At 42.0% G+C, this 22,637-nt stretch overlaps 1 protein-coding gene across 4 annotated transcripts in view; it reads left to right on the forward strand.

Annotated features, from left to right (window-relative positions):
* The window catches only part of ctage5 (CTAGE family, member 5), an 83,842-nt gene extending 65,593 nt beyond the window's left edge, over positions 1 to 18,249 (forward strand). For 3 of the 4 annotated variants that reach the window (XM_039742167.1, XM_039742168.1, XM_039742171.1), the window contains 5 exons: positions 1,258 to 1,419; positions 4,658 to 4,765; positions 14,411 to 14,472; positions 15,968 to 16,151; positions 16,264 to 18,249. In XM_039742167.1, the coding sequence (XP_039598101.1) occupies positions 1,258 to 1,419; positions 4,658 to 4,765; positions 14,411 to 14,472; positions 15,968 to 16,151; positions 16,264 to 16,412 (665 nt within the window). In that variant the 3' untranslated portion in view covers positions 16,413 to 18,249. The remainder of the gene's footprint in view (positions 1 to 1,257; positions 1,420 to 4,657; positions 4,766 to 14,410; positions 14,473 to 15,967; positions 16,152 to 16,263) is intronic. The other variant, XM_039742169.1, reaches the window with a different exon arrangement.
* The last annotated feature ends 4,388 nt before the right edge of the window (positions 18,250 to 22,637 follow it).

Consider the following 22,637-nt stretch of genomic DNA (forward strand, 5'->3'; position numbering starts at 1 on the left):
CTTTGCACTCAAGGGACTGAAGGACAATCCTGAACGCTTTTATATAGTAGATTATTGTACTGTACATTTAATTGCACACAAACACACACAGTTCTTACACACAACCACTAACCTATGAAGGCACGACTTCAGTAGGAGAGTATTCAGGTGGTGCAGTATCTTCAGCAGGTAAATCATTGTCTCCTCTGCTGAAGGAGTACTAGGAGTAGGCAGTGGGTGTCTGGGTGCACGGCTGAAGAACATCTTGATAGGCAGTTGCTGGCGCTGTCTTTTCATATGCGTGAGGAGGCTTTTGTAGGGTATTGCCATCTTTAATCATATCCAAGAGTTTCACCTTCTCCTGGATAGTAAGCATCTTCCTCCGGCGCTTAGTTTCATTGTCAGAAGGCTGAGAAAAAGCAGCACATTTAGGAGCCATCGTAGGGCTTAGATAAAAGTTCTCAGAAAGCGCATGCGTAGTGACGTAAGCGTGTATGAGAAAAAAATCGCAATAGAGTGAAGCCGCGAAAGTCGAAGCGTGATATAGCAAGGGATCACTGTATATGAATCTCTAGGGTAACTGTCAAAAACTGTATCTACTGAAAGTTAGACAAAGTATCAAAATAATCTGAAGATCAACCATCTTTAACTTCTTATTAAAAAAGATGGAAAAAAGATGGACCTCAGGCAAAATATCTGGTATTTAGCTTAGAAAATGAAATGTCTTAAGATGGGTACCATTTAATGAATGGTCTTTTTCATCGTGACTTCCAACACATCCTGGATATTTTAGTCATGCACTTGAGGAGTGTGATCATGAGTGAATACCAAATGGCCGTCCATTGTAGTTGGTTTGAGTCTCTGCTCAGTTACCACGTGTGATCAAATCCACCTGCCTCTGTCTGCGTTCTGCCACTTACGGTGGAGCAGGTGACAGAGTTAGAAATACAGAAATATTAGCCCGCAGTGTTTTGAGCTTAGTTGGTGAATAAAGAGCTAATGACTCCTGAAAGACAATTTCAACCTGGCATTTATGTGCATTTTTCATATTCAACATTTTAGCGTAATATGTTATATTAGAACTTTGGGGAGAGAAACAATCAAGGAATATAGGAAAATGAAACGGCACATTGTGGTAATAAAATACAAATCACGTTAATCATTTGTGTAAGCATCATCTCATGCCATTAGACTCTTTAACATCCTTGCTGTTCTAAAGAAATGAATTAAATGGCTGTTTCAAATTAACAAAAAGATGTTTGTTTATATTTTTGTTAGCATCGAGAGAGCCACAAATTCTTGCAGATCATCCCATGCTTAGTGAAGGCGTGGACCCAAACTCTGAAAGGATTTTGGATAACCGCAGCACACATTCTGACAGTGGATCATTATCTCCTACATGGGACAGGGATCGGAGGGTCCATGTGCCTCCTCCACCAGGTACAGTGATGTTTATATGTGCTGGCACCCTAACAAAAATCAAATCCGCAAACAATGGTTGCTTTCTCGTTGGCTTTATAGTAGCAACTTGTTTATTAAGAAACCACTTACCTGAAGAAACACTTGGCAACATTCAGTTTTCCTACATGTCAACCTCCGCAAAAAATTATGCTGCTACCCTTCTGCCATTTAGGTGCAGGAGTGGTGGTGACATCTGTTTGCTTCTCAGATATATTATTCTTACTTTATCAAAATGTGTTGCCAGCAGATGGTCAGATTACATTCAATGCCAGTGTACCTAGCAGGGTAAACATATAAATAGTTGTGCCAATTAGCAATGCAGATACATACTAACAACATATATTTATATAGCACCTTCCAATACAAAGTTTACTTCATGGTGCGTTACAAATGGTAGTAAGGGGAAGTTAAGAAAGACTATAATCCAATCAATAATTAATCTCCAATGGATAGAAAAAAAAACAAAACCTCTGGGGTTCCACAACCAAACGCCTGTCCAGGCCCTGCTGGGTATTCTATGGTATATGTAAAATGCAAACAAAAAAGAGAATAAAAGGAAGACATCTTCATGGGCAGGACCTCCGTATTCTTCTTTCTTCTTCCAGCCAGAGATTTTCGTTCAGATAGTGGTAGCAGAGAACCACTATCAGATAATGATGAGGGAAAACAGAAGACAACTACTGTACCTTGTATGTGATTAGTCACAACTTTAACAAGAAGTCAGATTAAAAAAGCACATTGTGATCATTCTGGCCTGATGTACAGTACTGTATCTCTATAGGTAGATTACTCAATATGTTTGAAGCACAGACACTGAAAGCAGTCTCACTACTTACTTTTTTATGTTTTGCTGTAGGGATAACAAGCAAAGCAGAATTACTAGATCTAAGGTTACAGTTGGGAATGTAAGGGGACAAGCATGCCAAGATATATGAAGGTGCAAGATTATTTAAAGGCTTACGAACAATTACAAGTATTTTAAAATTTGATTCTGAAAGACATTGGCAGCCAGTGTAGAGACACTAATACTGGTGCATTGTGGTCACAGTTCTTTGTTTTAGCTAGGAAAAATAGTTCTCATTTTTAAAAATCTCATCTTCTTCTTCTGGCTGCTCCCGTTAGGGGTTACCACAGCGGATCATCTTCTTCCATATCTTTCTGTCCTCTGCATCTTGTTCTGTTACACCCATCACCTGCATGTCCTCTTTCACCACATCCATAAACCTTTGCTTAGGTCTTCCTCTTTTCCTCTATCCTTAGCATCCTTCTCTCATTATACCCAGCATCTCCTCTGCACCTGTCCAAACCAACGCAATCTCGCCACTCTGACTTTGTCTCCCAGCCGTCTAACTTGAGATGACCCTCTAATGTCCTCATTTCTAATTCTATCCATCCTCGTCACACCAAGTGCAAATCTGAACATCTTTAACTCTGCCACCTCCAGCTCTGTCTCCTGCTTTCTGATCAGTGCCACCATCTCCAACCCATATAACATAGCTGGTCTCACTACCATCCTGTAGACCTTCCCTTTCACTGTTGCTGATACCTGTCTGTCTCAAATCACTCCTGACACTCTTCTCCACCCTGCCTGCACTCTCTTCTTCACTTCTATTCCACCATCCCCATTACTCTGTACTGTTGATCGCAAGTATTTAAACTCTTCCACCTTCGCCAACTCTACTCCCTGCATCCTCACCATTCCACTGACCTCCCTGTCATTTACACACATGTAGTCTGTCTTGTTCCTACTGACCTCCTTTCCTCTCCTCTCTAGAGCATATCTCTACCTACTCAGGGTCTCCTCAACCTGCTCCCTACTATCACTACAGATCACAATGTCATCAGCAAACATCATAGTCCACTGGGACTCCAGTCTAATCTCGTCTGTCAACCTGTCTGTCACCATTGCAAATAAGAAAGGGCTCAGAGCCGATCCCTGATGTAATCCCACCTCCACCTTGAATGTATCTGTCACTCCTACCACAGACCTCACCGCTGTCACACTTCCCTCGTACATATCCTGTACAACTCTTACATACTTCTCCACCACTCCTGACTTCCTCATACAATACCACATCTCCTCTCGAGGCACCCTGTCATATGCTTTCTCCAGGTCCACAAAGACGTAATGTAACTCCTTCTGGCCTTCTCTAAACTTCTCCATCAATACCCTCATAGCAAACATTGCTTCTGTGGTGCTCTTTCTTGGCATGAAACCATATTGCTACTCACTAATCATCACCTCACTTCTTAACCGAGCTTCCACTACTCTTTCCCATAACTTCATGCTGTGGCTTATCAGTTTTATCCCCCTGTAGTTACTCCAGTCCTGCACACCCCCCTTATTCTTAAATATTGGTACTTTTTAAAAATGTAATAAATTGCCTTTCTCCATGACCACTTCCATAGTTTCCAGTAAATAAAAGATTGTTTCATTGCAAGCTTCATTTTGTCAAAGAAAAACTCTGTACCCCTCTACAAACATACACATTTGGAACAGAAGTTGCCCCTTGCTGTCCACATCAAACTAGAATGTCAGATTACCTTTATGTTTGTCTAATGTTTTTGTTTCTGCTATCATTCCGGGTTGGGGCTAATTACCCTTGAAGAAAAGTATGGATGCATTATTTAAGTGATAATCCAGACTCTTTGCAGTTAAAAATGATTTGGAGTCCTCTTTCTTCTGTCTGCATGTTTATTAATCAGTGCTTCAGTCTTGTAGACATTCAGGGACTCCCTGTGCGCAATGAAATGTTTTCAGTTTTGCTTTTTGGAGGGTGCTGGCACATGTAGTCATCACTGTAAATTATTATTACTGTACTTTAATCACCTTTTATAGTCGAAATGAAGTGCAAGATCCACCCTTTGCCTTGTCTGTCACCCAGCTGTTTGTTTTGAGTGTTCTGTTCTATCTTTCACTACTCATTTTACCCACATTCACAGCTTTGCATGGTCAGAAGTGAATTCCTACCTTTAAGATTTAATAAACAACATAAAAATGACTGGGTTTTTGGAACTGCACGTGCATTTTCTGGGAATTTTTATTTTGGAAGTAGCAATCTCTCTTTCTGTCAGATTTTACCTGCTTCCTTCTTCAGTGTGTCCTAACAATACTGCAGCCCCAGTCCTATGCGATACATTTATGATACTATGGTAAAACATTAAACAAATCGATGGTACTTATTATTAATTATTCTGTATATATTTTCACAAACAGGGTACCCATACATCGATCCAATGCTCCCTTTCAGAAGACCCCCTTCTGGACGATTGTCAGGACCTGCTGAAATCAGAGGCTTCATTCCACCTTCAGCAGATAAGATTGGTATGCAGTCCCACAATTTTCATTTTATTTATGTGTAATATATTTTTTTGTTAGCTCTTGCAGCTACAGTGTAATTTAATGAGGAGACACCGACTAGTTATTTGATTCTAAATTTTGTCCATCAAGCCTGCCAAGATCATGCCAGCACAATTTAGAATGATGATCTACTTATGATGATCTGTGCTAATACAGCCTTACTGCCACCTTGTAGCTAACCAGTTCAGAGTCGAAAGAAGCCAGTGACTTTCCCAACTGTTCATCGTAGGGATAACTCGCTCACACTGGTCCAGTTCAGAGTTTATCAACTAGCGTTGTACTCATCATGTCTGTGTAATGTGAGAGGAACTCTGGGGTGTACACAGAACATGCAGCCTCACATAGATTGTGCTTGGGCTAGAATTCAAACCTGATCAGTGACTGTTTTTAATAGAGTATATTACAGCACCAACATGGGGTGAAGCCTGTCTGGATTTAGTATTTTATAATAATCAGTACAGAATTGAGGGGGTAGAGGTGATTGAACCACTAGGGCAAGTGACCATAATGTAATACAATTCTCAGTGTTTTGTAAGAGTGTGGATGAGAAGGCTAAAATTGATAAGTTGAACTCTGGTAGGGTGGATTTTGAGCAGATGCACCAAAGTCTAAGGAGGGTAGGCTGGGATAAGCTTTTTAATGTGGAGACAATCGAGGAGCAGTGGAACAGGTTTAAAAATGTTTTACATGTAAACACCTACATTTGGAGTTAATAGGAAATAAAAAAAAAAACTCTTTAATAAAGAGTAAATCAAGAAGCTGCATTGGAAAAAACAACTGTATAAGGTGTACAAGACTAATAACTCCAAGGTGAATCATAGGACATATGAGAACATGAGGGCAACCATTAAGAAGGCTAAAAGACAGATGGAGAGGAATAAAGCAGATCAGGGTAAAGGTGACCCAAAGAGATTCTTTCAGTATTTTAGCAGTAAAAGAACAGTTAAGGAGGAGGTGAAGTGCATCAGGAACAGTAAAGGGGAATTAAAAGATATAGACAGTGAAATAGCAGATGCACTAAACTTATATTTTTCTGAGGTCTTCACAAGTGAGAAAGTGGATAACCTCCCAGCAGTAAATGGGACTACTAAGGAGGTTCAGAGTGATTTGGAAATTGTAGAGGGAGAAGTGCTGTTCAGATTAAATAGGTTGAAATCAAGCAAACCACCAGGACCAGATAATATTTATCCTTGAGTTCTTAAGGAGGCTAGCGAGTACAGATATTAACCCTTGACACATATTATTAGGAAGTCGCTGCGCACTGCGGAGTTTCCGAAGGACTGGAAAATGGCAAACATCCCATTATATAAAAAGGGTGACAGGGCAGATTCAAGCAACTATAGGCCAGTAAGCAAATTTGCATCATAGGAAAATTAAGGAAGGAATTACATGTAAAATTCCATTACAATGAACTGCCAGGGACCTAAAAAATATTTTGTTGTAATGAGATTCTGTATTTTTCACTATAGTGCTTTCATTAACTTACATCTGGGTGTTTGCAATCATTTCAGTAGCTTCTTTCGTGTTATTTTTCATCTCCTTCTGTACACAAGTTATGCTGACAAGAATTTTTCTCAGCATTTCCTTGTGATAATACACTTTCAGTGTGTGAATGATGGCCAAATCCAATGGCTGAAGCACTCTTGTGCAATTGGGTGGGAGGAATTCAACGCAGAAACATTATCTAAATGTGGAAGCATGTTGTGGGCATCACAGTTATCAATCAGAAGCCGAATCATCCTTCTTCATATTGTGAGGTTTCTGAACTCTTTTGGGACTCTTAACACTCAACAGAAATGACATCCTGAAGTGCATCCTGAAGCACGATTGCCGCGTCTGTGGAAGATTGTCCGTTGCCGGGTCAGGACAACAACAGGCTCAAAACGGTGTCGTGTGGCGCCACAGAAGCGAATCCTAAAAGATTGTGGTCGTGCTATAAGTCCCTGTCTTGCACCCCAAAACACGAGGCTGAGTCTCAGTACTTTAGCAAAACTAGCTTTATTCAACTTGAAACAGGAACAGCACGGTTATTTATTGTAGCGGGATCTGCCACTCTTCTATACACACACAGTAGTCAAGCATGGTTGTAGCCAGGTTAGTGGCCAAGTAATCCTGTTCCTTGCATCACACATCGAGATCTTTTCTTTTTGCTTTGGTGAAGAGCTGCCCCAGAGCTGTGAGGCTGCTGTTTCCCCGGCAGTGGATAAACAGTATTTCACAGACGCGGTGATCGCACTTCGGGACGCTGTTTGGCGTGTCGTCCAGTTAGTGGAGGTCCCAAGAGAATTTAGAAACCTCACATTTTCTTGAATGAGTGGCGCATTAATAGGAATGTTTCTTGAACGAGCATCACTGAACCACATAAAAACTGCTTTTTCAACGTCTTCAAATGCTGCAGTTCACTTACGTTTGCAACCCGAGTTTTTTCTTCCTTTTTTGCTTATTCTTTCAAGAAAGTTGACAGTGTCAATGGCGAAATTCCAAATTCACTGGCAACGTCTATTTTCTTTTTGTCAGAATCGAAAGCCGCAAAAATTTGAAGTTTTTTTCTTTCTTTCTAATATGAACCGTTATCATTTTTTCATGTCTGCCATTTCTATAGGGGGGTGACATTGAGTTAAATTTCAGTGGAAGTTTTTCAGATGTTGACGAGCAATAAGCAAAAAGTATCACTGAAAACCACAGAAAACAAAAACAGCAAAATAAACGGTACAAGGAAAGTTTGAAGAAAAAGTTACAATGTTTCTGTTTGGGGATCGTTGTGCACAACTGAGCTGCGACTTCAGAACTAGCTGCTCTGTGGATGATTCATTCAGGCTTTTCAAGGTCTTTGGGCACTTCATTGTAAGTATCTGCGGAATGTACTTCGTAGTAAAGAGATTTCTATAAACTCTTGTCATAAGGGGAAACATCAGTGGAAAGAACAGATTGTCTTACGCCGGTCAGATCAGTTTTCCAGAGTAAAGCATTTGTGACTCTGCACTTTGGAGCTCAATCTGCTGATTCAGTGGCCAGTGTGATCTCCTGAAAACTGCAGGAGCGAAGGCTTCGTGAATCACCTGAGTAACATAAATAAATAAATAGATAAGTGGCGTTACCTGATCCCAGATGTAGTGGAGGTATACCGTGAGAAGGATTTACACTGTAATAGTTTTAAGCTTGTATACAACAGTAAACCTGGCCACTTCACTGCCCTAAAACCTATCTAGGATGAGGTTGGGATGTATAAATTGGGACTGAACAATGGGATAGAATGATATTTCGCAAAAGAAGAGTGACTTTGTCCTTGGAAATTTTACTGCTGCTGGAGAACTAAGGCCCATTGTACTGCATGCGGTGTTTTAAGGGCCAGAAATAACACTTAAGGAAATTTCCACTGCAAAGACAAGACTGAAGGAAAGCAATGTTTTTCCATTAGTTTATTTTTCCAGTCTTTTCTTTGGAGTGTTATTTCCGACCCTCAAACATCTCATGCACAAAGTGTGTACCTTTGAACGGAATGCATATGGAGAATGAAGCATACGGTTAGGCTGTTTGTATTGCGTTTGGAATGACAGGGCACTAGTATGGTTCACGGCCCACTCAGCGTCCCCTGTTTGCCTGCATTTTTTGGGGTTGTAAGCGGAAAACCATGGAGAGAAAACACGGGTGTAGGATTCAAACCCAGGATTCAGGGTCTGTGAAGCAACAGCACCAACTACTTTGCTGTCCTTACTATAATAAATTAGAATATTACAGTTTTTTCCCCAATTGCTAAAACACTTTTCTTGAAACCTCCGCCCATTTTCTTAAAACCTTAAACACAAATCCAAAAATTCAAACTCCATTCACAAAACACTGGACTTTCCTATAAAAACCACACTATCACCTCAAAGCCAACTATCCTGCGTTCAAAACCAAACCATGTGTTCAGGGGCCTCATGTATAAATTGTGCGTAGACACAAATGTTGCGTAAGCCCGTTTCCACGTTCAAATCACAATGTATAAAACCTACACTTGGCATAAAGCTACGCACATTTCCACAGTAGCTCATACCCTGTCATACGCAAGTTCTCTGCTCGGTTTTGCAGATTGGCGGCACTCAGCGTCAAAGTAGTGCTACTGTTCCTGTGTGGTTATCCTTTCTTTTCCTGACGTGGCTCTATAAATACACTGAAATTAACCACATATTGTTTATTAGTTTAATGCATCTGATTGTAATTAACCTGTAACAATATAATGGTCTGCAGAATGGTCAAACTATTCTAAATACCATAGCTGCTTTAGCGTTGTTACTTTCACTGCACCTTCTTCTTCTTTCAGCTGCTCCCATTAGGGGTTGCCACAGAGGATCATCTTTTTCCATATTACTCTCACTGCACCACTCGGAGCAGCTGATCAGAAAGAGAATCATCGGTATACAGCATCGAGCACATGCTGCCTCTGCCATGCTTCCTATTTCAACTGCTTCTCACACGGCAAATGCTTCAAAGCCTTTACTGTACGGACCTCGCGGTTCAGAAACAGTTTCATCCCAAAAGCACAAAACGCAATCATTCAGTCCAAGTGTTCCTTGTAGAACTGTCTGTACTTATTAGTACAATCACCTCACTGTAAACTTGTGATACAGTTATAATACACAACCTGCCCCACTTTATAAAGCGCGTATTTACATATGATGACGATATCATTTTTAAGATGAAATGCAGCAAAATATGTTTATTATATTATACAGATAAAACTTTAACTTCATTTAAATAATCTATATTGTTAATAATTTAAGGGCACTGTGTTGCTACGCTAGCAAGGATCTGGCACTCCGCTCACGATTGTTCCTGCCTCGCACTGTATGCTTCACTGGGACTGGCGTGAAGGACAGAATAAACACGTACTATGAAGATATTTCAATGTTCTTTAAAAGTTTTGAAGAATCGGCGCTATAAGCTTACAGATGGCTTAACGTCCATTACAGAGCTGATTGTGTGGCGATTGGGTATTTGGAGAAAAAAAAGGAAGGACAGGAATTGGAGGTTAGTACGTTTGAAAGAGACAGTACTGCAGGGGCGGCCTTAGGCATGTGCAAACTGTGCACCTGCACAGGGCCGCCAAATCCCAGGGGCCGCCACACCAATATATAGTGAATATACAAAAGAAGAAAATAACGACACAGCTAAAAATGCAGCGGCAAATTTCGGCAAAAATTAAACGCTTGTGTCATGAGAACGAGGCGGTTATGCAGTGTCCACAACGGACGTGGCCATCTGCTGTGCATAAGATACCATATTGACATTGGCGGGCGAAGGAGCCACCGATTCTTTCTCTGCCCAGGGCCGCCATGAGCCTAGAGCCGCCCCTGAGTACTGCTGCAATAAATTATTTCATGGAAGGTCGTGCACAATCACTGGGCCACCGTGTTCACATGTTTAATAACATGCTTTAACTCATCATCATGAAAATGATATCACGTATACATCTCAGTATTTTAGTTATTCAGAGAGCTTTAATATCACAAATGTAATGGATTCTGTGTCCTGTCGGAAGAAGAGAAAGCCCGGAAGCACATAGTGATTCACACACACAGAGCACATAGAAGATCAAATACAAAACAAAGCATTGAACCTGCTTATTTACTTACGATGTGATCTGAGAAACTGGTTAATTAAACGATTTTAAGATGAAGTTTTTGATGTTCTACTTTAATGACAAAATAAACTACGTGATTAAAGTGGAAATTTCAAGATTGAAGTTGACATTTAATGCTTTTTTCCCCCACTGTGTGCCTATTTTTTTTCTCTGTACCCTAATAAGCTTTCATATGACACTCTGAGCTTTCAACTTTGATTCTGACAACTTTTTATTTTGGACACTGTGCGACTTTGTGACTGTGAGCTTTCAAGTTTCTCCGACACGTTACGTCAGTCTATCAGCTTCCTTTTGTTGTTTATACCACTGTTAAAACAAATAGTACGTTTTTCCTTTGCCTCTACTTGGTATTCACTGAAATTCTTCCATTTTCCGTCTTGCTTTGTCATTGTCTTTTCACAGGAGGCTGACCTTAAGGGCTATTTATTTATAATGATTTGCATATTCAAAGAGGCATAATTCTGGGAGGAGTTGGGGTGGGGCAGCAGGCGCGTGCACGAGCATTACTTATAATGCTGACCGGGATTTATGTAGCAGAAGAACATGGAAGTTGGCGAACGCACAGATTTCTTCATCTGGATTTTTCTGTGTGTACGCACATTACGGCTTTTGTGCTTATGTCATGTTATAGTGTGAGTTCTACGCACACCATTATACATGAGGCCCCAGATCATACACACAGCAAGTATAAATATATTCACCGCAGAGCATTCATTAGACACTCCATAAAATAATATAGAATGCAGCATCCAGGGCATGGAGGTAACCGAGAATGTTTCTTTATTGTAAATGCATTTAGTGAAAAATGATTTTAGACAAAGTGATATCTACGTTCAGCACTTTCATAACAAAAAATAGAACAAAAACTAAATGACAAGCACATTACTGTCAATTGAGATTCATTCTCCAACATCATGTCTTTGTGCGGGGTCCGGCCAGAGGACTTCATCCACGTTACAGGTAATATTTTCCCTTGCCAGGCAATGGGGAAAAACCCTGTGGTGTGCCGAGTCCAGCCTTGACAAGACCCCACAGCTGTATCATCACAGGCCTGTTTCTCTGTTGTAGGTCTGATGGTCATAGACCTTCCACCGCCATGCAGAGAAGAACTCCTCTACTGGATTCAGGAAGGGGCTATAAAATGGCCTTTATGAAGCGCTGGTTGGATGTATCTGGACAGCACGGTGAAAGCTCACATTGCCCCAAACTATGACATATACAGGATGCACTGCTTGCTGATCCAGCTGCTCACGTGCAGCCATAATATCCTGTAGACCACCCAGAAATGTAAGGAGATGTTCAGTGTTAATATGGCCACAGGTTTGCATGATGATGGAGACCCCACCCCAGTTACTTATGGCTGCACAAAGGGTGACATTGGCACTATGCAGGCCAGGGACTTTCACATTGGCACGTTGACCAATTGTGTGCCTGCCTCTCTGCCTCCTTTTCTCCAGATCGAACCCTGCTTCATCTATGAAAATGTATTCATGGGGCCTTTCCATGGACTCTCCACAGAAACAGAGAAGTAGTTTAGTAGAGTAAGTGATACAAAAAGACAGACCTCTGCAATAGCGTATTTACAGTATATGCACTCCAGATTGACGTACATTACAATAGAGTTCACAGTACGGTAACTACTAGCCTACAGTAACAGCAGGCCTCTGAGTGGAGGATTGGACTGGAAGCATCAGTGCTGAACGTGTGTGTAGGTTACACTTGGTGGCACATCTTGATATCTTAGATCTTTGACTCTTGCAGAGTTGCGCTCTGTACGCCTGTTTCACGCTAAGTCTGTTGCGTTGGAGGACACGGTCAGTAGTTGACAGAGACACAGTGCTGATTCCATCAAAGTTGACATTGTCTTCAGTCACTCTCAGCTGTATTTCACGGAGTCAGATAGCATTGTTTTGAAGCATCATGTCAACAATGAGTGCTTCTTGTTGTTGGGAGAAAAGAGCAGTCCTTCCACCCTCATTTGGTCTTGAGGTGACAATGGCCTTACAAACGTATACAGCCAGTAGAAACAGTATTGTAATGGACTTTACAGGACTTACAGTGTAGTATGTTGTACAGCAAGGAACAATCACCTGTTCTCTTCTCGGGATGTCCTGATGACGCCGGCCACAGAGAAGCTGCTCAATTTGGGTTGGACTCATTGTCATCCCATGAACAAGGACATGGTGTACAACAGTGATGATTGTTCTTGGTCTTCCTCGTCCACCACCTCTCACACGAACTCATGCCCCTCTGCCTCTCTGTATGTTTCTGTGCATTGTATGTGCCCCCCCGTGCACTCGCCACTGACTGTTGTCCTGCCTAATTGGTCATTAGGGACACACGTGTTCAATTTGGAGTCGTCGTGTGTACGAGATGACAGCTGTGTTCACATCTTGCTGCCAGTGTTTACAATTTTGTAACACGAGTGTATCACAGTGTGGAATTTGTTTAAGGTTTAGCAAAAAAGAGCAGATGAGCTTTGGAAATTGTGTCTAAGTATCCGAACAGTGTTTGAGGTTTGGCCAAAAGAGTGTTTGATTCGAAAAAATGAATGAATTTGGTTCAGAGAATGGGGTTTAGTGTTTTAGCAACTGAGAAAAACTGTAATAAACCAAGATAACAGAAATAAATAGTACAACCGGTAAAATAACAATAAAGAAAATGTGTCTTCACGTTATGGTGTACCTCACACATCTTGCTGCGACACAGAATCTAGAACTCAAAAGGAAAATAAAGAGTTATGGCAGGAGTCATGTTTGTTGGATTGGTAGTAATTGTGTTGGTGATCGTGTTCTTCCCTTAAAAATTAAAGTAATATGTATTATCTCAAATATTCCCAAGACTCTAATGTGGCTTTAGCGTGTACTCTGTTCTCTCATACCAGAACTCCATATTAAAATTCATTTAACATTCCTTTAACATTTGTAACAGTGCAGACAATAGCAAAGGGCTTTACAAAAAACAACTAAAAACATCAAGATTTAAAAAAAAATATATATATATATATATACCAAGTGGACTAAAAAGTAAAAAAACAAGTCTCATTCATCACTCATACAATAAAAGGTGGGCGCTTGTTTTTAACTTTTTAGTCCACTTTTTAACTTAATATATGTGTGGTTTTTTAAAAAGTATTTTTTTATGCATATATTATTTTGGGGTGGCACAGTGGTAGCGCTGCTGCCTCACAGTTAGGAGACCTGGGTTCACTTTCCGGGTCCTCCCTGCGTGGAGTTTGCATGTTCTCCCCGTGTCTGCGTGGGTTTCCTCCCACAGTCTAAAGACATGCAGGTGAGGTGTATTGGCGATCCTAAATTGTCCCTAGTGTGCCCATGTGTGTGTCCTGCGGTGGGCTGGCACCCTGCCCAGGGTTTGTTTCCTGCCTTGGCGCCCTGTGTTGGCTGGGATTGGCTCCAGCAGACCCCCATGACCTTGTAGTTAGGATATAGCGGGTTGGATAGTGGATGGATGGATATATTATTTTCAACTTTTTTAGTCTTGGGTTTGTTTTAGTATAATTTTGTAATCAATATTTGAACACTTCCTTTAATATTTCTATCCATTACTAGCGCCATCTATTGGTGAAATCTTGAACTATTCTTCATATGAACACTTAATTTCTTAGTTAACATGGATTAATTGTTCAATTAGTGAAACTGATTATTGATTCATGTATCGTCATTGGAAGTGAGTAAGTGTGCACAATTTCAAGTCATTTGGACAATAGGAAGTGGGTTAAATATCGATGACAAGATTGGTGCCAGACAACAAGCAGCTGAAGTTAAAACAAGCGTGGTAATAATAAAAAAATTAAAAAACACAAAATCCAAGATTTTGGTTTTATTTGCAGCTCTCCATTTATACTTCACTTTGTGTATTTTGCTTGTCTCACTGGGGGCCATCCAGGGCTGCCAGGATACCCCCCAGAACCCTGAAATGGATTAAGTGGCACTGTAACAGTCACATTGTATGTGTTACTTTCACAGATGAGCCTGACGTGAACATTTCAGAAGACTCGGGGAACAACATGATAACAGAAATAACAGATGTAAGTACATGTGCATGAGAACTTGTGATCTGACTGAAGTCAAACAATACCTTCACAAAATATTTTTCACATTTTGCTTTGTCTGCGGTGAGCTGGCGCCCTGCCCGGGGTTTGTTTCCTGCCTTGTGCCCTGTGTTGGCTGGGATTGTCTCCAGCAGACCCCCCGTGACCCTGTAGTTAGGATATAGCGGGTTGGATGATGGATGGATGGGTTTTTTGTTAAAAAGTCAGATTGCTGACATCTTTCAATTGCCTAAACATTTCTCAAATTTTAAAGTTGTTACATATAAGTTAGCATAAATGAGGACTTCTGACAGAAGTATTTATGATCCCCACACTGCGCAGATGTATCGGCTTTGTATTTTTGTTTTTTTATATAAACAAATGAGTGGGCACTTGAGTTGGTTGAACTGATTTTAGGAGGAAGAAGCCTCCCTGAATTATACCACAGTTACCGTGAATTTTAAGGGTGTTCAGATATCTTGGAAGGACAGCGGAGTCCAGTGCAGGACAGTCCGGAAACTTTCTATAGCTCAGGCTAAGCAACAAAGAGAAAAGGATCCTGGTAATAAACGGGACCACTGGCTCTGCCCAGAAGTTCACTCAGTGACTGCTTGAGCAAAGACAAGTTGGGCTTTGACCAGCATTCACGTGAGGAGGGCGGTGAGTGGAAGAGGATCGGTGTGCATCATGTAGCTTGTGCAAGAAGCTCATTTGGCAAGTCGGCATCCTTGCTAAATGGAAGTTCTCCTTTAGCAAAGTTGAAGACAAGGCAGTTGATTAATGTCAAGGTCCTGAGTTTGCTGTTCCAAGAGGAGGACTGACACTCTGGGGTGTGCTGCTGAGCCTGTCATGTGAGGACCTCACCAGAAGACAGCACTATATGCAATGTTTTATGGTCTGATTCCCCACTTTGGTAGAGTGGCTAGAGAGGAGCCACTACCCATTGATGGTAACAGTATCATCTCTCTATTATAAAATGAAATCCTGGAAAGCAAAAGCAAGGCGACTATTGTAGGCATGGAGCTGGACAGTTTGACATCCGTGGCAGAGCAATGGGCGCTGAGCAGACTCCTGTCAATCATGGAGAATCCACTGCATCCACTGAACAGGATCATCTCCAGACAGAGGAGCAGCTTCAGCAACAGACTGAGGAGACCCCACACTATAAGGGGGGGGGGTAAAGATTAATATTATACAAAGTTATTGTCTGTTATACCTGCATTGTTATCACTCTTTAATTTAATATTGTTTTTTATTAGTAAGCTGCTGCTGGAGTTTGTGAATTTCCCCTTGGGATTAATAAAGTATCTATCTATCTATCTATTATAGATGATGTGAAATCATAAGTGAAGCGCACAGAGAGATTTTGATTCCTGCCATCTTCACTCGTGACGTGTACTTGCCTCTTTAAAACAACTCTTAGCAATGGGAGATGTTTGTGCAGAACTGTGGTAGTAACCTGCTTATTTATTTATCGTTCTTGTAATTCTAGCCTCCTGCACCCATCCCTGGAGGACCTTTACATCCACCAGAAGCCGACTTAAGAATTGGCCCTGGATTTGGACCTCCTGTAATAAGACCCCCGCTGGATCCCAGAGGACAATTTATACATGGTGGCCGATACGGGCCTCCAGAGTTTTTACCAGTAAGGGGCCCAGTTCCCATTCTGCCAAGGGGTATGTGGATTTCATGGGATACTTTAATTGCTGTAGCCAAAGGAGACGTTTATGAGTCTGCTCTGGACTGTATGATATTAAACTCCTGTGATTTTTGCTTTCTCCTGCTTAGGGCGTCCCCCTCTTCTACCTGGAATGTTTCCAAGATTTCCATTTCTCCCACCTGGCCATGGATACCCTCCATTGCGGCCTCCTATGGATGGTGGCAGCGGACTGCCATACAGGCCATCTCCTCCAGCTGATGAACAGACTGAAAACTAGCTGCTGTATAGGAAAAACAAAAATGTGATCGAAGTGCTTGATGGTAGATCATCTGGAAGACCATTGCATTTCAGGATGTGAACATGCAGGCCCAATGTTGAGGCCAATACCGCCATGTGTCGCAGCACTGTGAGCCTGCACTGCTGCGGAGTGTGTCTCGGTGGCATTTATTGAGCATATCCGTGTGGCAGGAGAAGCAGCTGGCACTTGACTTTGTGTAGTTATACGGTACAAGATGGTGGTGCTCACTTTCAAGTTGAATAAATGTTAGCTGCAATTAGATTTTAACACCTTCATGAAATCTTTTTTACAAAACAAGTCGTCTTCTTCTTGTAAAACGCTTTCAGTACTCAGGATTTTAGTAACAAATGTATATAAGTGAATATTGTGAATAACGTCGGTGACCAATGTACAGAGAGAGTCTTCGTTTTACAAGTAGCTTCCTGTTATGAACGCTTTGGTTTACTAGAGTACAGCAGAAATGGCGATGTTGGCATGTTTCTAACCTGGACGTCTTAACCAACTGTCCACATTGTGATTAAGTGTATATTTATTTATAAATCTTGAACCTGAGCCATGAGCTAACTGCTTTGTCGCTGCACAGGAGAGGAGCTGGGGTTGCATTAAAAATGAGAGAAGACCGCGGAGCTGCTCTGTCACTTTGTTTTGGGCATTTCTGAGACTGAAGCTGGTTTTCAAAAAGCTGATCGTTATCTGCCGCCTTGTTTGTTTGTTTTGTTTTTTGATTTTTATGTAATAAACAGTGACTGTACAAAGAAACACACTAGATGGATGGAGAACGACTCGTCTTAGTCCATTTTACTATTTCAATAAACTGCATATTTAAACATGCCATAGCATCACATCATACAGGGTGGTCCAGATTGTCTGGATGACTTTGATTTATGTGGGGACGATTCCAGTTTGACGTGATGACGATTCTTCATGTCGTCGGTTCACACACTTCTCGATGGTCCAGGATTTTTCAGGCGATTTTCTACGTGATAAACTTAATAAGCTGTAGCGAAATGAAAACTGCATAATTAGATCTGGAGCAACCTATAGTTCCATTGGCCTAAGTAAGTAAGACAATCCTGGGTTTGAGGTGTAGAAATAATTTTAAACGTATACTTTGATTTCATGTCCCCCCCCATTCTTTGCTCGGGAAACTCTGCAACCTCAATGGACACTTGAAATGTGTGTGAGTTTGAATTGACTCAAAATTACGAAACATCAGTAGTGTTCTGTTCTAATTCGGGCGTCCTCCAGTTCAGTCCTGTGGGGTTGGGGTGGCAGCAGGTTTTGATTCCCACCCAGTTTAATTAGATTAATTCTTTGCCGTTCACTCTGCCAGGCAAGGTCGTTCTTAGATTGTAGATTTGTTCTTTTGACAGTGCCCCCTGAACAGGGCTATGATGTGGAGGAGAGCGATACTTCTCAGTCCTTCACTTTTTTTTTTTCACTTCCATCTCAGTTCTAAATATTAATAAAACATAAAATGTCTTGATGAAGACACACAGGCTGATTTGGCATCTGCATCTCATTGTGAATTAGCACCTGGTTAAGAGAACAGGACGCCATTGAAAAGGGAGAGTTCACAACTAGCCGAAGGTATTGAGAGCGAGGGAACTAAAGTGAAGCACAAAAAACTGGGTTAATATTCAAGCACTGTGGCCTTCCAGGACTGAGCTTGAGGACCCCAGGCTAACCCATGGATGTTAGCAGAAGCCTGGCCTCTTTTTTAACTGTCACTTGTTTATTCAGTTTTTAGAATGAAGCATAGAATAATGAGGTTTACATGTCTAAAACCTGTTTAAATAAAAATGAGTTTTACCTGCGTAATGTGTATTTCCTAAAAGTGAGAACAGCAGCATTAAAAATCCTAGAATATCAGTGATACGCTCACTAACATGACATTTATAAAGCTGCCAGGCTAGTTGTGGGTCATGGAGGCTGGCGCACTGGGCATAAGACAAAAGACAGTCCTGGACTCACAAAAAAAAAGCCCTCGGCCAACTCAAGAGTCACTGCTCAGTCTGACCTCGAGTAGGGGAGGAATAACCGATGGCTTTGCAGTTAAGGTTCTGTTCAGTCGAGGATCATCATGAAGCCTGTCTCTCTTAACTCTAGTTACAGATGTTACTTACTGGTAGGGGCCCCATGGCACAAGCTGTTTGCTGACAACATCATACAATGTGGCACCACTAAGAATGTCGTGGAAAGGAAACTGGAGAAGTGGAGAACAGTTATGGAGGACAGAGGCCGTGAGATTAGGTGGAAAAGACAACACAAGATTTAAGGGACAAGAACAAGATGGAGAATTTAACTTCCAGAGAGAGGCTCAAGAGGGTAGAAAAGTTCAACAATCTCACATCACCAGTAACAAGAAGATGGAGGGCTACATCTAGAAATAACCCACAGAATGCAGTCAGATTGGAAGAAGGTTAGCAGGAGTCTATGGGACTAAAGAAGTGGTGCAAGACTAAAGGGTACGTGGTATTGGCCGGTGGTCAGGCTAGCATTGTTGTTATATGGACCAGAAACCTGGTGCATGAAAGTGGGTGCTACAGAAATGAGGACGTTGAGATGGATGTGGGAGTAAGAGCTGAAAAGAGAATCGGGGGCACAAGTTAAGTAAACCTCCCAAGACAATATAAGAAAGAAGGTTAAAGTGGAACAAGCATGTCATGGATATGGAGGTGACATGACTGAGTACAAGAGGATGACCAAAGAGAAAGTGGAATCAAAGGGAGAAAGGGTTGTCAGGCAAGGAAGTGAACAACAGACAAGAAAGGAAGAGATTGGTCAATATAGTAATCCCAATGAAAGTTAGAAAAGCTTTGAAAGATGAATCAACCTAACCTGCAGGCGTTTAGGGATGTGTGAGGAAAACCAATGCTGAGATGAGAAGACCTGGAAGATGATTTGAACCCAAGACCCTGGATCTATCAGAATATCAAATATTAGCTCAATAGAAATTGACAGCACAAAGGTTTTCTTTGGATTGAACCCCTATCCCAATTCCGAGATACAATGGTGCCATCCACTGATAATTGTAGCCTGGGTGAATAAAAACAAAATGGGCAGTGACAAAAGGCCTTTATCTTTTATCCACTTCATCTTTCATTCAATATACTGAATAAAAATCTACCCTTGATTAAAGTAAAATCAATGAAAGGAAAAATCCATTCATCCATCCTCTTCCGCTTATCCGAGATCAGGTTGCGAGGGCAGCAGCTTAAGCAGAGATGCCCAGACTTCCCTCTCCCCGGCCACTTCTACTAGCTCTTCCAGGGGAATTCCGAGGTGTTCCCAGGTCAGCCGAGAGACAGTCCCTCCAGCGTGTCCTGGGTCTTCCCCGGGGCCTCCTCCCAGTTAGACGTGCCCGGAACACCTCACCAGGCAAGCATCCTGATCAGATGCCCGAGCCACCTCATCTGACTCCTCTCCATGCGGAGGACCAGTGGCTCTACTCTGAGCTTCTCACCCTGCCTTTAAGGCAAAGGCCCAGACACCCTGCGGAGGAAACTCATTTCGGCCGCTTGTATTCGCAATCTCGTTCTTTCGGTCACTACCCACAGCTCATGACCATAGGTGAGGGGTAGGAGTGTAGATCGACCGGTAAAGGAAAAAATTCATCATAAAACATTTTCCCCAAAGTACGAGTGTGTGACCCAACTGGCAGCCCTATGCAGTCCTAGGAGTCACATCTAACTGAGGTTTATTCCCAGGCACATCTTACAGTTTTACACTCACCTGAGTAAGTGGGAGCTTTGAGGTGGTCCGCCATGACTTTCCATTTCAATGGGTATAAATGGGGCTAAATCCCCTTAGTCATCCTTCACAATGGGAAGCGCCCAACAAAACACAATGATGGGCAACAAAGGGTGGTTGAGCTGCACAAATTAGGAAATGGCTGAAAAAGTCCATCTCCAGTGTCTAGTGTAATAACTCATACATTTGGAGCAACTGAAGCTGTTAAGAGCTGGCCTGGAAAAGGACGTGTGTCTATTCTGAGCCCACACATGCCGAGGAGGATGGCTGGAGTGGCCACACAAACTCCACAGATCAAGGTAGAATGGCAGACTTTAATTGAGCCTTGGGGTCAGTAAGACTCTTGATCTAGGATCAGATGCCAACTACACCACCAAAAGTTGTTTTGGAGGGTTATCAGAACAACAATTTGCCAGATGTCACTGGAACTTCCAATCGGACTAAATTCGGTTGTCAAAAGAGACAAAAACAGCAGTAGGTTTGGTGTGGGCATGCAAAAGAGAGGCTCATCCCCACTGTCAAGTATACCAGTGGCTCTTGTGATGTGGGACTGTTTTTCTGTCTAAAGCCCTGGCCAACATGTGAGGGTACACATTATCAAGGACTCCATCAAGTATCGGCAGATATGAAATCAAAGCCAGACTTCCTCTGCCAGGAAACTTAAATTTGGCTGTAGCTGGATCTTCCAGCAGGACACCTCAAAATCAACCAAAAAAAGAGTTAAGTGAACACAAAACTATAGTTTACATTTAAAAACTGTGGATTGAGTTTCTATTCGCAGTACATGGTCTATACACGCTGATCCATCCAAGTGCATACTCAAGTGACACATCATCAGAGACGTGCCCAGGGTTCGTTGGATGTATCAGGTCTTTCACCACCAGACACCTTCTCCCAGGTGACCCAGCCAGGGTTGATCAATCCATGGCTAACCTCTCTTGAACTGAGCCCTCTAGAGGCTCTTTCCACAGCCTCCACAAATGTCTCTCCTCTTTGTGATCCTCCCAGTGATGCCAAACAGTTGTGTACACTTTGCAGAGTCAGCCTCTGGCACTGCTTCGATAGGTCGTGGTACTCCTCCTTCATGAGGTCTTCACAGGGCACCATCTATTCTATCATGACCAGTTGTTTGGAGGCCTCCGATAGAATGACTGTTATCAGGCCCCAGTGACAGCGTTGCCGTGTGGACTGGATATTTGAGTTGCTTGCCCAGGTCAGCCTTACTGCATCCACAGTCTTCGTCTGTGCTCAAAAAAAAAAATGTTCTCTCTCTCTCCAACTTGATCTATCCCACCGCTGCCACCAAACTGTGATATCCCGTGTAGTGGGAAGTGGCCCCAGCCTACACTCTGGACATCTGACAGTTCATGAACCGAACGGGATCAATGGAGAGAAGAGACACAGACAAAAATTGAAGGGTGAATGGTGCAAGTTTATTTACAAGAGTGCTGTACACAAAAAAATGCAGTAGTGTCAGGTGGGCTTTGAAACACAGTCCTTTAACCCCGACACTTCAAAAAGAAAATAAAAACAAACAAAAAGGAAAAATATGGTGTATTTACAAAACAGTGCACTCCTACAAAAACTACACACACACGTTCCAATAATGAAGGTTGTCTTCTCTTATCCCGGGTTCAAGACGTTCCTCCAGCAGGAAAGAAAAATGTACAAAAACAAGTGTGTGTATATACAAAAATAAAACAACTGCACCAAACCCAAAATCAAAAACTATCCCAGCACCAAATAAGTATATATACCTCCACCAAAAATAATCACTAGGAGATATACGAGGTGTGGTAGAAAAGTAATGAGACTGGCAACACTGCAAGCGATCTGGCAACACTGCAAGCGATCTGGCGCTGATCTGCAACGCGCTGTTGTCCTGATAGAGCCCGTGTATCAGTACCCTCCCATAGCTCAGTGCGAGTTTCAACTCCTTCCGTTAACTACGTGATTTTTGTGACTGCTATTAGCGAAGTTGTGTTTTTGGTTGTGCGTCACGCAAAATGGAACAGCGGAATTTGGAGCAACGTTGTGCCATTAAACGGCAAGTGTGACGTTTAAAAAGTTAAAACAGGCTTGTGGGGAACATTCTTTATCTCAAGCTCAAGTTTTTCGCTGGCACAAATCATTTTTGGAAGGCAGAAAACACGTTGAAGGTGAACACCGTTCAGGGAGGCCTTCAACTTCGAAAACCAATGAAAACATCAAATGTGTGAGATCAGACCGTCGTTTAACATTAAGAATGTTGAGTGAACAATTAAATTTGAACAGATTTACCGTTCATCAAATTTTGACTGAACATTTGCACATGCGAAAGGTCTGTGCCAAAATGGTGCTGAAAAACTGCCCTCTCCATAACAGAATTTTTGACCTCAAAAGGCATTCCTGTGGTTCCCCAGCCCCCTTATTCACCTGACCTCAGTCCGTGTGACTTTTTCCTAAACTGAA

This window comes from Polypterus senegalus, chromosome 18 (assembly GCF_016835505.1).
Source record: "Polypterus senegalus isolate Bchr_013 chromosome 18, ASM1683550v1, whole genome shotgun sequence".
In the NCBI taxonomy this organism is placed as follows: Eukaryota; Metazoa; Chordata; class Cladistia; order Polypteriformes; family Polypteridae; genus Polypterus; species Polypterus senegalus.